General features: G+C 36.2%; 1 protein-coding gene across 1 annotated transcript in view; it reads right to left on the bottom strand.

Moving 5' to 3' along the window:
• LOC149803039 (U4/U6 small nuclear ribonucleoprotein Prp31-like) overlaps positions 1–15844 on the bottom strand; it is a 45883-nt gene that overhangs the window by 5346 nt on the left and 24693 nt on the right. The window contains exons 9-12 of the mRNA XM_089952594.1: positions 13356–13513; positions 6519–6736; positions 3249–3321; positions 674–802 (exon numbers count right to left, since the gene is read on the bottom strand). Coding sequence (XP_089808720.1) covers positions 674–802; positions 3249–3321; positions 6519–6736; positions 13356–13513 — 578 coding nt within the window. The remainder of the gene's footprint in view (positions 1–673; positions 803–3248; positions 3322–6518; positions 6737–13355; positions 13514–15844) is intronic.

Genomic DNA, 15844 nt, shown 5'->3' with positions numbered 1-15844 from the left:
TCCATCACATTTGGTTGAATTTATTATCATCTGCATATAATTGAACATCCTTCTCGCCAGAATGCTTTGGATCAAATTTGGTCAACTTCTGTGCAGTGGCTTGTGACAAGTTGTTTAAAGGTTTCTGTTTTTCTCAACAGCAGACATATTTAATGTCATTGGCATTATTTGCAAGGACCTTTATGACAAGATGTTTTCTGTCAAATTTGGTTGAAGTCTGTTCAGTGGCTTTGGGGAATTAGTTTAAAGATTTTTCTATTTTTTAGCAAGGTGACCATATTTGGGGTCGGTTCAACATCATTTTTATTAAAATCTAAAGGCACTCATGCCATAATACTTCCTCTCAAATTTGGTTAAATTCTAGTCAGTGGTTTCTGACAGGAAGGTCCTTCTAATTTTAGTAATGGTGGCCATATTTGATGGCGGATCAGCATCATCAATACAACACAGATGGGTCTTCATCAAGGGATGCTCTCTGCTATGTTTGTCTGAAATTCCTCTAGGGATTTTTGAGAAGAAAAACATAGCAACTATTGACAGATGATGCAATCTGGATGCATCAATATTCCATAAGCTCACCTGGATTTATGGCCAGGCGAGCTAATAATGTGATGCCATTGGAAAGCTCTCTGGTAACACTCAAAAGCAACAAATTCCAAAAATATCAACATACATGTAGTGTTTTTGATATCCTTGCTTTAGTTTTGGAGTCCACGACTGGTCCTCTAACTCTACCAGACCGGGATTTACCCAGAGTTCCTAGTGAGAAACCAAGATCGTCTTGATAAGCATCTTCTTCTATCTGAAACAAAAAATGACAATGAAATGAATTCACTGCATCCAGAGCTCAAAGTTCATTTTTATAGGAATTAAAATCTTAAAATGTAATCTTGGGCAATACAAAAAGCAGGCCTTTTACTAAGATGAAACCTGCCAAAGGATCTATACAGAAGAGCTCATACAGGATAACTTTTAAAGACCTTTTCTCCTAAATTTACTTACATATTTACCTCTGATTCAAGGACACCTGTCCACAAAGGACAAAATTTTGTGGAATTTTGAGTGTTCTTTTTATTGTGCACGAAAAGTCTTGCAGTATAAAATCATGCTGAAGATGACAGAACTAACCAGAGTGTAATCAGTAACTACTGGAAACATTATAATGCAGAAAACAAATTCAGTTTAAACTGCTCCTGACAACAAAACTTTGGTACCTTTTGTCCCAAAAAAAGTTCTAATTTTGTGTCCTGACATTTTTAAAACTGATGTTTTAATCAGTTCTATATAGTCACTATTGTGATGGCATACAATTAAACTATCTGCACATGTCTGCATACATACATACTTACATACATAAATAGATATAGACATACATACAAACTTACATACATACATACATGCATAAATAGATATAGACATATATACAAACTTACATAGATACATACATATATACATACATACATACAGACATACATACATATAGACATACATACATACAGACATACATACATAGAGATGGACATACAAACATACATACATACATGCATGCATACATACACACATATACATACATACATACACACACACACATACATACATACATACATACTTAAATACACACACACACACACACATACATACCTACATATATATATACATACTGTGTAGCATGGCAAAAGCATGTAAAACAATAAAAAAGAACATCATGTTCAGTATCAAAGCAGAGGTACTATAAAGAGTTTATGAGAACCCAAGCCTAATTTTTTTCATTAAAAAAAGATCATTGTACTTAAAATATGCTACAGAAACAATTATCACTGTCCACCTCTTGAAGCAAGGTTGAAAGACACAGGCTTGAGTAACCTCAGAGTAACAGCAATTATCAGAATGATAGTTCATGCGTCAGTAACATCTATACTCACTTAGAAGGTAAGTCAAACAGCAAACAACAAAGATCATGATCTGCCTAGTTTGTTCTACTAATTACTCCTAACAAACTGCACAGACCCAGATCTACTGGCGCATTATGCGATGGCAGATCTGAAACTGTGCAGTTTACAGTTGGACTCATAAGTGAGTGTATACAGTACTTACATTGCTTATCAGTAATTACTTTTGTCAAAGAATAACTTTTTAATTATGCCCCTAATGAAACTCATACAATCATTAACACATAAATCTTTGATAAAACTAATTATTTCCAATGGTTTTAACATGACAACTTTGTACTGATTGAGATATGAATAATCCACACAGATATCAGTAGCAGATACATGTTTTCCATATTAGAGGGTGACAATAAGTAGAAGTTGTCCTTTCTTCCTATGGTTGGAATGAGCCATCTAGTAAACAACAAAAGCCAAGTCCGTTAATTTCAACCCCTTCATGTTCATGAGCTTGCAAAAAAAAATTCTATTTGCACAATTACCATTTAGCTTTGCTTTAGTGACGATGTAATTGTGTGATGAAAACTAGTATTGTTTTCATGTCTATATTGCCGATATGTTATTATATTTTTCCTGGCCACATATCATGTTTAATTCATTACTTTGACTGTAAATGTGATTAAAGAATATTCCAAGAATATGTTGTTTTGGTAATATTTTTTCACATCAATTTCCAATGATTCTCATATGAGTATCATTCACATACTGGACACTTATCAAAGAGAACATGTATTTAATGAACACTGTCCCAACCTGTATTTTCACTGCTTACCATGTAAGTTCATACTTCTGACTGAATTTTATTATTTAATCATTCACTCAAAATATACACCATCAGTAGCCTGTCAGCCATGTTGTATTGAGGACTTTTTGCCGCATTGAATTTTTTTGTTTCATTTCTATACTGCAGATCGATGTCATGCAATAAAATTTCATTCAGATAAAATCTGTCTTGTGACCTTGTTTAGAGCCCTATGACACCTTAATTAGCCACAACACCCATGTCTCACATGAAATGCACGCAGTCCGCACATCTGGCATCATGGTTATACAATCCTTATCAAGTTCATATCAGACCAGCTCCAGGTTATAAAATCTCTTTCCTCTTACTGGTCAAACTGCTTGAATATTTATCCAATCCGATGTCAGGGTTTTGAGTTTAGTGAGAGTTTGAGCATGATGATGAGATTTTATAATCTCTCTGCTAAGATAAGCTTGGGCCACATGAGTCACCTATTGGTGTGAGAAGATGTAAACTGAGAGGAACTTAACTTGAACCTCACAAATTTACGATATACATACCTCACCAAAGTTCATTCTGTTGGCAGCCTTCCTCATTTCAGTTAGACCCAATCTTTCCTTCATTTTTCTTGCTCTGTAAGAGAATTTATTATTACTTTAAGACAGAATCCTTCTTGCTGCGGAAGATAAAATATAGTATACCTTTATTAAATTTATTATCTAGTTTCCAACCTCTTAAAACTGATAGTAAAATTGCACTGAAAGATGACTTCTTGGTGAGAACAAATATGATACCATCAAATAAAATCTATTCATAAAATCAAAATTATTTTTGTCTTTTGCATCTCGAGTACTGTTTAAAAACTTTTGAGATCAGATTGACACCATTTGCCTTCAGGATGAACTAAATATCATAATTAGTCTTCTACTAAAAACTTCATGTAAATGTGACTTTCCATTTAGGAATGGCATTTACTGAATGGCAATAACATGATTTTATACATAGCTGCCATTGTGGCCATATTGAATGTCAGATCAGCACCATTTTCATTCAGCACCAACTATACATCATGGAAACCCCATGTCAATACAAATTTCCATCTGAAAGGAGTAGTGAGATTTTCAAGATGGCCACATAGTGCCCATATTGATATCAGATTGGCATAATGTTTACTTAAGAGCAACCAGATACCATAAGAATGGTGACAACTCCATGCCGATATGACTTCCATTCAGGGGGATTATCAATAACAATATTTTAAGGACCAACTTGACATTATAAGATGCCTTTTAGTGAAAACCCCATGCTGTCATGGCTATCCATACAGACAGAGTAGAAAGATTTTCAAGACGGCTACTGTGGTCACCATATTGGATATCTGGGCAGAACCATTTTCATCACAGACCAACTAGACATCATATAATGTCTTCTAGTTAAAACCATATGTTGACAAGACCATCCATTTAGGTGGAGTAACCACAATAAGCTGGATATCTAAACAGCACAAAATTTTCATTTAGGACCAACTAGACATTATATGAAGTCTCACTGTGAGAACCCCATGTTTATATGACTTTCTATTCAGGAGGATATAGTGATAACAAGTCTCTTAAAATAGTGGACGTCAGACTGGCACCATTTTCATTTATAACCAACCAGGCATCTTAAGAAAGTTTTTCAATGAAACTCCACATTAATATGAGCATCAGTTCATGAGTAGATTTGCAAGACTGATATATACATGCCAACCCTAGCAGGACCTTCTCAGTAAGGCAGTCAAAATTTCAGAATGCTGTAATTCAATTTCAAGTACTGCTATTGTCTTCATGGAAACAAGCTTTTAAAAAGTTTTGTTTTATATAAAACTAATGCAGTGAAAGCAAATATTATGTTCGACTTGAAAAGTCTGTCATGTACATTTAGGCTTTAATTACTTCTAGTACAGTTTCAGTTCCAAACACCATGGAGCTCAAAGGCTTCTTACTAGATCTCTCAACTTGATGTTATCTGTGAGTTTGTTTTGTTTCATTTTTGGGGGTTTATTCCATTCAATGTCCAATAAAGTCATTCAGATGGATGGTTAGACTGACTGATCTTGCCATCTCAATTCTGAATTTCAGAGGGAGTATAATATGCTCTTCCCCCCAAGAATCTCAATATTCTTTTTTATATTTCTATGCCAACTTTTAATTGTCTGTTTTGCCTTCAAAGTGTTTTTGTTCCTTACATGCCATTTGTATAAAATTATACTAAACACCAGCTTGATAGCTCATTTTGCACAAAAATATCTACTATTCAAAGCATCTGAGGTTCTACTGTAAAAGTTAGACTGCTTTCTGGAGCAACTCCTCTGAAGCTAACATGAAACCTGGATCCAGATCAAACATGGACAAGCCAGTTTCCACATTTTGTCACAACAATTGTATTTGCTTCCCAAAGCAACTCCTCCGAAGCTAATATGAAACCCAGATCCAGATAAAATATGGACAAACCAGTTTCCACATTTTACGACAACAATCATATTTTTGTATGTTACTTTTTTCCTATTTCAGTAAGATTTAAAGTCAAATTGTAAGGGTTGGCTATTTTGTTGATGTTATGGTAAGGGGTGAAATGATACACCTGTGCCACATATTGATAAAATTCACAATACCCAGCCTACAATATCATACATTGTCAATACACACATGAACTTGATGATCTTTAGGTCTGTCAGTGGTAGGTGATGCCAATTTATGGTCCTGACATACTGATTGTATCTCAAGTATGCAGATTACAGACAAACAGACAGACATTCTCATCCAGGACAAAATAACAAAAATACTTTCAAACAGACTACCTGATGTGGTCAGTGATTTTTTCAATGCTTTTAGGTCATTTAAGACAACTCCATTTGATCAGATGTGGGACTCACTCTGGCCACCATGCCTTTCTTTTCCACTGCATGAATTCTTTAATAACATCTTATTACCAATTTCATCACTTAAACTTGGAAGACATTATGATGTTATCTTTAAAACAGAAGAAATAATGCAATACTCGTGCAAGGAAAATCTCATCTAGAACAAGTCAGGGCATGGAAATGGGGATGAATACCAGCAAAATTTATCATGGATTTCCTGCAGATGCAGAAAACTGCAGCAGTACCCAAATTTTGTACAAAATTTAAAAAGTTATGCAAACTACTAATAGTTATTCAAGACTGTGGAAGGACAAAAAAATTTGCACATGGTAAGTATGGTTTTGTATAGATTCTCCACTTCTTGTATCATTGAGTATTGGTATGACAAAAGAATGCATCAATATATCGATGAATCGTTTTACTCCTAGTTGTGATGGCCCTACTGGATGTAGGAGTAAAAACACCAATGCAATCTTCCAAGTAGTTTAAAAGTAGTGATAACGAACATATACTAACAGATGTATGGATGCTAATGACAGAAGACTAATGACTGACAACAGGCCATTTGATATGGTCATCTGGTCCACGACAAGTAGCGCTGAATGTACCAAGCTTAATCACTTAATCTCAAATGACTTGAAAGTTAAACAGCACAAATAAAAGTGTTATAGAAAACGTAAAATACTGAACCAAAACCTTGACCTTGAAAAAAAGATTCCAATGCGGCATATGACCCACCTTCTAATAATGACGTATTAATATACCAAGATTCATTCCTTAAAATCAAATGGCTTTAATGTTATAGAGTGGAAATAAAAGTATTATGCATATGCAGTTGGACCCAGGCAAAAGAGTTGCAATATTGATGTTAAAAAGTCACAATTTTCAAAACAATTTTACTTGGCTGTTGCTATTTTTCTGTTCTAACCTCCTCCCACCTCTCTTTTTCCTGGTGGGATCAATAGGAGCTGGGAGAGGCTTGATGGCCTTGACTGGTGGAGGTTCCTGCAGTTTATCCAGCTTGGATAAAATCTCAGTTCTCAGGTTATCACCGACAGTACCATCGAGACTCTCATGGAAACTGTCCACTCTAGCGGCTAATGTGACTTTTGCAGATACTAGACGAGCTGCCTTCTTTCTTAAGTCCTACATAAAGGAAAAAAAAATCAACGAATAATCCAAGTAGTAGATATATAAAACAACAGCTGAGCTTCAAGTACTACAGGCCAGTGCTCATCGCATCCTTTGAAATTTTTGGTTTGAGCCCAAAAGCAATCATTTGCACAGCATGGTGTTCATCCATCCACTATTCCTGAGGGGGTGGGATAATTAGGGAGTAATTAAATTATATTTGAGGATCCGAAAGTTTTTTAAAGGCGCTTTTCATTGTCTCTCAGTCAATCAAGCATTTGCAAGTGTTACAGTGGAATCACACGTCATATTCTCAAAGCTTAAAGTACAAAACTGTTCCCTCAATGTTTAAATGCTTTAGGTATTTTGATACAGACATTGTTCAAAAAATTATTTTGGTGCTCCTATGTAAAAAAAAATAACATCACGAGAATTAAAAAGGAATTAAAACTTTAAACATAGTCCACTTTCACTCACTTCTTTGATGGCATTTTATCTAAAGTGCCCTTGACGTGACTGGAACAAATTGTGTGAGCTTCAAATACAATGTCTGAAAATTTGAGTTATTATGTTCTCATGAATTTGATCTTCATGGCATTTTTCTGATATGAATTCATTTTTTTCACCACTGTGTCATTTTTGTCACATGAATTTTTCCCAAATGAATGATGGCCAAATATATTTTTAAAAGTATCCAAATCTTTAACACAGAAAACAGTTTTATGACTTCAGTCCACCTGCTAATATTTCAGTACTTATTTACTGGCCCAAAAATTATGTTATTTGCAGACATAAAGTAAAATTTGGCCTGAGAGATAAAAATTCCTTGTTACCTGAAAGACTTTTCTATTAAAACAAATGCATGTTGAATGCCAGAATCAATGTAAACAGAAATGACTGTATGACTCTTAGTTTCATCAACTTCAATTTGCATGTGTCTGCTGTAGTGTACAATGGCCCAGTAACTGACAAGTAGGTTGATGAAATTCACAAATCAGGATTCATCAACATTTTCATATCAAAACATTCTTATTTTTCTGTTTGTCAGATTGATTACTGGAACAATATAAGAAACTGTATCCTATATATATTTCCAATTTCACTTTCTTAAAGATTTGTGTTCATGCATTTAAACAACTGTTTATCCGAAGGCAAAAGCAAGCTTTAGCAATGCCATATTAGAAGTCAAGAGTTAATTAGCTGGTCTAAACACAAGAGCACTTTAAACAGAATTTTTGAAGTGTACACAAACTGGTTGTGGAAGGAAATGCAAGAATTCTGCAAGATACTTCATCTTGCCTGCTTTGCAACTGCATGACCAGAAAATAGCCACAGCTTAAGGACCATGACAAATAGATTACTGTGATTCACTTTGATCTAAACATATAAAAGGCAAATTTTTTCTGGAAATTATGTTTCTCCTAGAATACTTACACAAGCACGTTAACGTTTGGAATATAAGCCATTCTACCCCTTGAAACCAGGCCTCCCGAAAATTTGTCTTTCCTGTCTGCATTACACAGACAAAGGACAACAACAATTCTTGCCCATTACCTCACATAGCTACCATGAGGTGGCACTAGTTTTAAGCCAAGTGGAACCTCGTGAATGGGATGCTCACACTGCTGGGAGGATAGGAGGGTATTAGAGTAATGTAATTAGGTAAGTATTCTAAGAGAAATTTAATTTGCTGAAAAATGTGAATTTTCCTTTGAATATTCTCCCCAACCACATTAACATTAGAGAATAGGTATCAGGAGGAAGGAATGTTACCTAAATATAATTCAGGTAACCTTCAAGGGAAGGTTACATTCCAGATATGAATGACAACCTACTGTCCTCTCACAAGCAGCATGACCAGAGGTGATGTGTACATTTTGGAATAAGAAATAAATCTTACCCAATAAGGGCTTGAATTTATTTGAATTCAGTCAAGTCAGAGCCCAGGAAAAATCCATTTGGGAAAATAGTATGAGTGATTTAGGCAAATCAAAGTTGGCCAACAAGTCTGAGAGATCTTTGTCATGACCAAGTTCCTCTCTGCCATGATGACAGAAAGTGTCTGATATCATAAAGCAGTAGACCTAAATAGTAATTGGGGCTAATATTTATCCCTGTGAAAAAAAGTCAGCTACCTGTGAGATTGAAGCACTAAGAAAGACAATATTATCAACTTTGCACCAGTGTCTGAAGACATGCCACTTTCCTTCATACACCTTTAGAGTGATGGGCCTTCTTACTCATGTAATTCTTTCTATGACCAAAGGACTAAATTGGGCTCTCCTGACAAGATTCAGGTGGGAATAAGTCATTCTGGGCAAGGCTGGTACACTTGGGTTTGAGGCTGTTTGAGAAGATTTGCCCTGAATGTGATCTTCTGGATAGATCTATACTAAATTGAGGAGATCATTGATCCAGGACTTTCCCCCTTTGAGAGGGGCAATCAGAATCATTTTGCACTCGTGACCCTGCAATTTCTGTACAATTTTTTGAATTAAGACCATTTTCATGGGTAGGCAAAAGCCAAAAAACCCTTCCAAGTGATAGAAAGGGCATCAATGGCCCATGCCATGGGATGTAGTACTGGAGAGCCAAAGGTGGGTAGTCTGTGATTTCATCTGGTCCCCAAAATATTGATCATCAGAGGCCCCCACATCAGGCAAATCTGACGAAAAACTGTTGAATGGAGGGGTCATTCTGTATAGAGAATATGGCCCTTCCTGGATAGAGAATAAGCCAAGACACTGAATCTTCCACGAATGTCTGATAAGGATGTTATGTTGCGATGAGTGCTTCAACAATGAACTCCCAGTCCAGAATGCTGAATTGGGGTGGAATGGTATCACCATCTTTGAGGAGGTGCACCACTACTACTGACCTGTCAGACATGATGAGCATGACCTTGCCCTGAAGAGAGGCTCTCCAAAAATGAAAGTCCTTGATGACAGCTTTCATCTCCAAGAGATTGATATGCAGACCTACATCCTCAGGATCCCACTGGCTGCAGACAGTGTCAAAGCCCTTCAACAGTTGGGTTCCAATGTCATGAGTAGTTGTGTCAATATACATAGGCATGTCTGGTTGTTTTTTTCAGAGGTATTCCTGTTGTGAGCCAACCTTGGTTGTGCCACTGACCCAGGATTGATATTATCTGGCTCATTACACTGATCCTGTAATAAAGTGACCTTGAAAAGGGGTGCCACAGAGATAGCAAGGTCATCTACAACAGGCACATGTAGAGGTGATCCAGTGGAATGAGATCTGCTTCTGCACTGAACAATCCAAGGAGTTGCAAGAAACTCCTGGATGTGATTCATTTTTTTGTTGGAAATGTACCCTATGAGCTCAACAATTCTGATCAGCCAAAGGTGAGGAAGATGTACAATGTTGAAAGCTGAGATGATTTAAAAGGGATCAAGATTGTTCTTTCCCTTGACTAGAAATGTTCTTACCATATGATTTTGAAGAATACTGTTCAAGTACACCAGAAGAGGTCATATGGATCAGGGAGACAATACAGCTGATCAGTTTTATAAAGGCCCAAGGACATGTTAAAGCCGAAAAGGAATGAATGAAACTGAAAATAATTCCCTTTAATCCATGAGAACGGATTGATGAGAACATGAAAATATGAATCTATCAGATCAATATTTACAGCAAATTTGTACTGACAGATGGAAAGGCGGACTGATCTTGCCATCTCCATTTGGAATTTTGGGAATATACATTTATTGACTCAGGTTGATGATTGAACTAAGTTTGCAGTGGCCTTCCAGAAAAAGCATGGAACAGAACCCTACAGATTGTGTATTCTTGATGAGGATCCTCATCTCTTGCTGTAAAATGCATCATTTATCAAGTCTGACATTACTTCCATCAGGAAAAAGGAGGACAAATCCTACTCATTCTGAGAATGATTAGCAGGTTCTATCAGCACTTAAGGTGGTTTTGGGAGTGTGCAGCAAACATTCTCATATCCATTCATCTCTGCTCATCATGTCTCTTTGGATGAGTTGGAGATAATTTATGAGGCAATGATGTGTTCACAGTGAGATGGTGGGGCAGTTCCCGGGCTGCCTGCCTCCATACATCCTCTTTCTTGCCAATGAACAGCAAAGGTGAACTGAAGGGAGTGCTTCATAAGGTCAAGGCATAGTGTGGCTTGAGCAAGATAAGGAGTAAGCATGTATACTGCTGCATAAGGTCAAGGTTAGGTGAAGTGATCAAAGCATTCACCAACAAAAGGTGGGTCACCCTGTTAATCACCACAGCTGTTCTCCTAGCTAATGACTCCTCTCATTGCATGACTACTCCACATGCCTGAAGATCGCAAGAGAGGCCAAATCCAACAATGAAGAAGTGGTGACTATAGTGCAAACAAGCTTCAAAGTGGTGTAAAAAATGCTTTTATCCACCCTATAGTAAACAGGTAGGTCACACTGACTGCATCATATTTTTCGTTTAGTGCTGGAAGATCTGTTGAAAAATCTTGAATCAGCAAGTTGCAAAGGATGCTGGTAGACAGCTCTCAGGAAAAAAGGTTTTACAATTGGCTGGGTCATTGATCTTGGCAGATAACTGCTCTGCAGTTTCTTTGATATTCCCAGACAATGGGAGAAGATGAAAGGAAGTCATGAAAATCATCTGCGGCCTTGACCATGCAGGACAGCATTGAAAAGGGTGGTTCTAGACATTATGAATTTGGCAGCACCAAATATATTTTCTCTACTGTAGCCCTAAAGCTATACTTTGTCCATTCCATAGTGGTATCTGAGTATGCATCATAGCAGTATGCGGGTCATCCTGATCTGATCAAGATTGATGTCCAGATCATACATGCCCATAAGTATATACAAGATCTAGTTGTTGTTCTTGCTGTTGTTATAGGGTTTAATGCCATTTTTCAGCACAAGATAGGCTATACATGGCCGCCAGTATAAATGATGGAGGAAGAACCAGGGAAAACCCTGGAAAGAACTTCTGACCCACCAGAAGCTACTGGCAAGCTATCCCACATACCCACAATGGCCAAGCCTGAGACTGGAACCCATGCAGACAGAGGTGGGATGGCAGTGATCCGTAATAGTGAGTGCTTTAGACCACTTGGCCACTCAGGGCCCCAGATGTGACTATTGTTACTATACCATTCAAGACAGTAAGCCATGAGTAAAAGGCTAGCCATATTCATAGGATGTAGTTGTTGAATCAGTTGTATGGCTTGTCAAAATCAAAATCCATCAGTATGGGTGTCTGGCATATGGATAGCAGTATAGATGGCTGTACTACAGAGTATCGATAATGTTATACAGAAGGACAGATATATCACTATTCCTTGGCAATGTTAGTCAATGGCTTTACATGATGAGGCATAAAGCAATATGCTATGGACACCATACGTTCACTGAAAGGTATGGATCTTGAACCGGATGGATGGATAATATAGTTGGCAGCTGATACGGCATCAAAGTGAGGTGCAGTTAAATGGCATGGCTCATGCATATGATGCATCAATCCCATGCACCCCCACTTACAGGTCAGAAGGCCATGCTTGGACACTGCCTAGAATTAGGGGGACGCTCCACAGAAGTGTCAAAATTATCAGCTAAAACAGAAGACAAAAGGACTGAGAAAAATTTGCAAGAACTAATCAACTCTTGCTGTATTAAGCAACTCACCTCTAAGTTCCGAGATGGGACAGTACTGACAGTTGAGGAGAAGTCAGTTATCTCCATTTGCCCAGATGTAACTGTTGCCATAGGTAAAGTAAACTGTATATTTGGGAAGGAAAAATTGGCCAAAGACTATGTATTAGCATGAATGCTCAAGATATCAGTATTTTCCATTTTCGATTTTCCATGTCTCTCCCTGTCTTTTTGCAGTATTCTAGATCATGTATTCTCTGACCAAGCAGCAGATGATGTCCACTCTGTACAAGCGTGACTCGAGTCAAGAGAGTCACTTGTGGCATTTAACACATATTGTTCTCATGTTTATTCTGGTATGACAAAGTAAAGAAAAAAGAATAATATTAATACTTGACTGCATTAACAAATGCCATAAACTCCCATGACACAAGGGGTGTCAAATTAAATAGTGTACAAAAAACAAGAACTACAGCATATCCTATTATAATGTTGCCATGCAGAACCGGAGATCACAGAAACTATGTCCACGTAAGTGAAAAAAGTCACATAATTATGATCAAGATAAAAAAAAAATGTATAACATCAGTAGATTAATCTTTAATATATCCATAAATACAAAAATCCTCAAAATAAGGAATGAAATTAGCACAAGTTTCCAAAAGATTTCTGGAGACAATGTGAATGATGTATTGTCAGTTCACATTGAAAGCTTATAAACTAATGCCACCTGCCAGTGGCAAGGTGAGACAATGGGCAAGAGTTATTCTAAAATTCAGAAAGGAAATAAACTGTCACCTTTCTTGAGGGCTGGATTCGGGAGGTAGCTGGGTTTATATTTTTATATTTATTAATTATTAATGTTAATGTGATCAGGAAATGTATTCAAGAGAAAAACAGAATTCCTCCAGATAAATGTACATTTATAACTGTGCATGTAGCCACAAAGGTTGATGGAGAGAAAAAAAAATTGCATACAAAAAAAATCTTACCAGTGGTGTTTTCTGCACTATATCACTATAGTAAATGAGGCCTGTGTGAGGTAAGATGGCAACAGTGGAGAAACCTGACAAGGTCTTTTTCTGTGATCCTAGTAACATGATGTTACATGCTGGCATTTTGGACAAGTCAGTTAGACCACCAGCAACACCTACAAAAAGAATTTAAAAAATGTTACCTTATATACTTACTAATAAGTTGAGTCCAACTGAAAACTGTGGAGACCCAGATCTGCCATTGCATAATGCACTATCAGATTGGGGTCTTTGTAGTTTGTTAGGAGTTGTCAGTAAAACAACAGCACTGACCCTGATCCACCAGTGCATTAAACCATGGCAGATCAGGGTCTATAATGTTTGTAGTTGGACTCAGCTTATAAGCAAGTACATACAATATGTATTATTTTAAAAATCATTGATAACAGTGAATTCTTTATTTTTTATGGGTACCCATCTCATTGTTGTTACAAACCATGATCTTAAAGACTCCTAAAAACAAACGTCCTTAAGTGGAAATAAAAAGGACCTGTCTCTCAATCGACAAATTTAAACACCAATGAAAATGTATTATTATTTTACAAATCCACAAAAACTGATACCAACAAAAACAAATGTGTGCATGTGCAATGTATATAAAATGTTTCATGGCATATAGGTTCAATACTGACTATACAGTGCTTAGTAATAATAAGTAAAAATGGTAAAGGTAAGTATGGCAAAACTCTTTAGGAAGATAACCCATCTAAATTAAAGTTAAAAATGGCAACCACTTAAGGAAGATAACCCATCTAAAATAAAGTTAAAGATGACAATCTATTTTAGAAGATAACCCATCTAAAATAAAGGTAAAACTGGCAAACTCTTTAGGAAGATAACCCATCTAAATTAAAGATAAAAATAAAACCACTTTAGAAAGATAACCCATCTAAATTAAAGGTAAAAATGGCAAACTCTAACTGTTTAGGAAGATAACCCATCTAAATTAATGATAAAAATAGCAACCACTTAAGGAAGATAACCCATCTAAAATAAAGGTAAAAATGGAAATCTGTTTAGGAAGATAGCTCATTTAAGTTAAAGATAAAAATGGAAATTTGTTATGGAAGATAAACCATCTAGATTAAAAGTAAAAGTGGCAATAACCCATCTAAAGTAAAGTTAAAAATGGCAATTTCTTAGGTTAGATAATCCTTCCAGATAAAAAAGGATATACAAGCAAACCTGTTAATAATGACCACCCATGGGAAAGGCAAAAACTATTCCTGTATCTAAACAATGCCGTCCTCATAAAGCAAAAACATAGTTTAATAGACTGAACAGTCACTGTAGATATGTGCCAGTGATCACTTAATGCAGTGAAAGACCACTATTTGGTTAGGAAACACCTGACCACTGATGGCCGGTGATCACTACATACAGAATATTTATACAGGAAATTTACCAGAGGGAAATTATAATAGCTGCTGTGAACAGTTAACTGCCAAGTAATTGTGACTGTTACAACTGGTCTGACTGTACGACAATAAAATAAGAGATGAATTTAAAGTCATCATCAACTTGTTAGCAACTATGAGCTAATGTGTACATGAAATGAATCTTGAATTATGAGCATCTGTAAAACTAAATTAACAAGAGTTATATGAAATAGTGAATCAAACCTATTGTATATGACTTTCAAAACCTGTAACAAAATCTTATTCTGAGTACAAAAATTTCACTATCAAAATGTTATTCCCACCATAAAATAATACCAAAGTTGTGTTATTTGTTAATGCAAGTGAGAAAAACTGAGCAAAAAAAAATGGCTGATCTCCAAAGACCAAACTAAGGTTGCAATTATAAATGTAAAATAAATACAATTTTCATATTTCATGTCCAGTGACCTTGGATAACTTTAAATTCAAGGAGTATCAATATTGGTGGTTTTCACAATCAAGGTAAACCATGATTTTAAAGTCAAAACAATATATGAACCAAGCATGAACATATACAAGGGTAAAGCAATGGCCATATCTTTACTTGCTTTAATACAAATGGCATTTTTTTACAGCACTACTCCTATTTGCTCTGCCATGCATCACTGCACTAGCTGACATATTGGTGGAACATTTATGGTCCCAGAAGACTTGTTTTGGTTGGCTTCTCAAATGTGCTTATAGAACAAGTACAAATACAGTATTTAGTAGTTTTACAAATAATTTTAAAAAAATTCTTTTCATTTTCAAGAGCAGTAGATTTCAACTATAAACCAGTATTTACAGTAGGTGGTCTTTCAAAGTAATTGTGGCCTACCAATAGAAGAATCACATTTACAAAAAGATAAGTGCAAGTTGGACAAGGGGCGATCTCAGGTTGGAGAATCTACTTGTTCAACCTAATGGGAGGATAAATTATTGCATATGGTTGGGGCATTTTACCACTGGAAAAGAACCAGCCATGCAATATGAACAGGAATTTATTCCTGATATTAAATTTTAAAGTTT

Source organism: Sinohyriopsis cumingii, chromosome 3 (genome assembly GCF_028554795.1).
Source record: "Sinohyriopsis cumingii isolate HCF-2022 chromosome 3, ASM2855479v2, whole genome shotgun sequence".
NCBI lineage: Eukaryota > Metazoa > Mollusca > Bivalvia > Unionida > Unionidae > Sinohyriopsis > Sinohyriopsis cumingii.
Note: the sequence above shows the minus strand (reverse complement) of the source record. Positions and strands in the feature narration are given on the sequence as shown.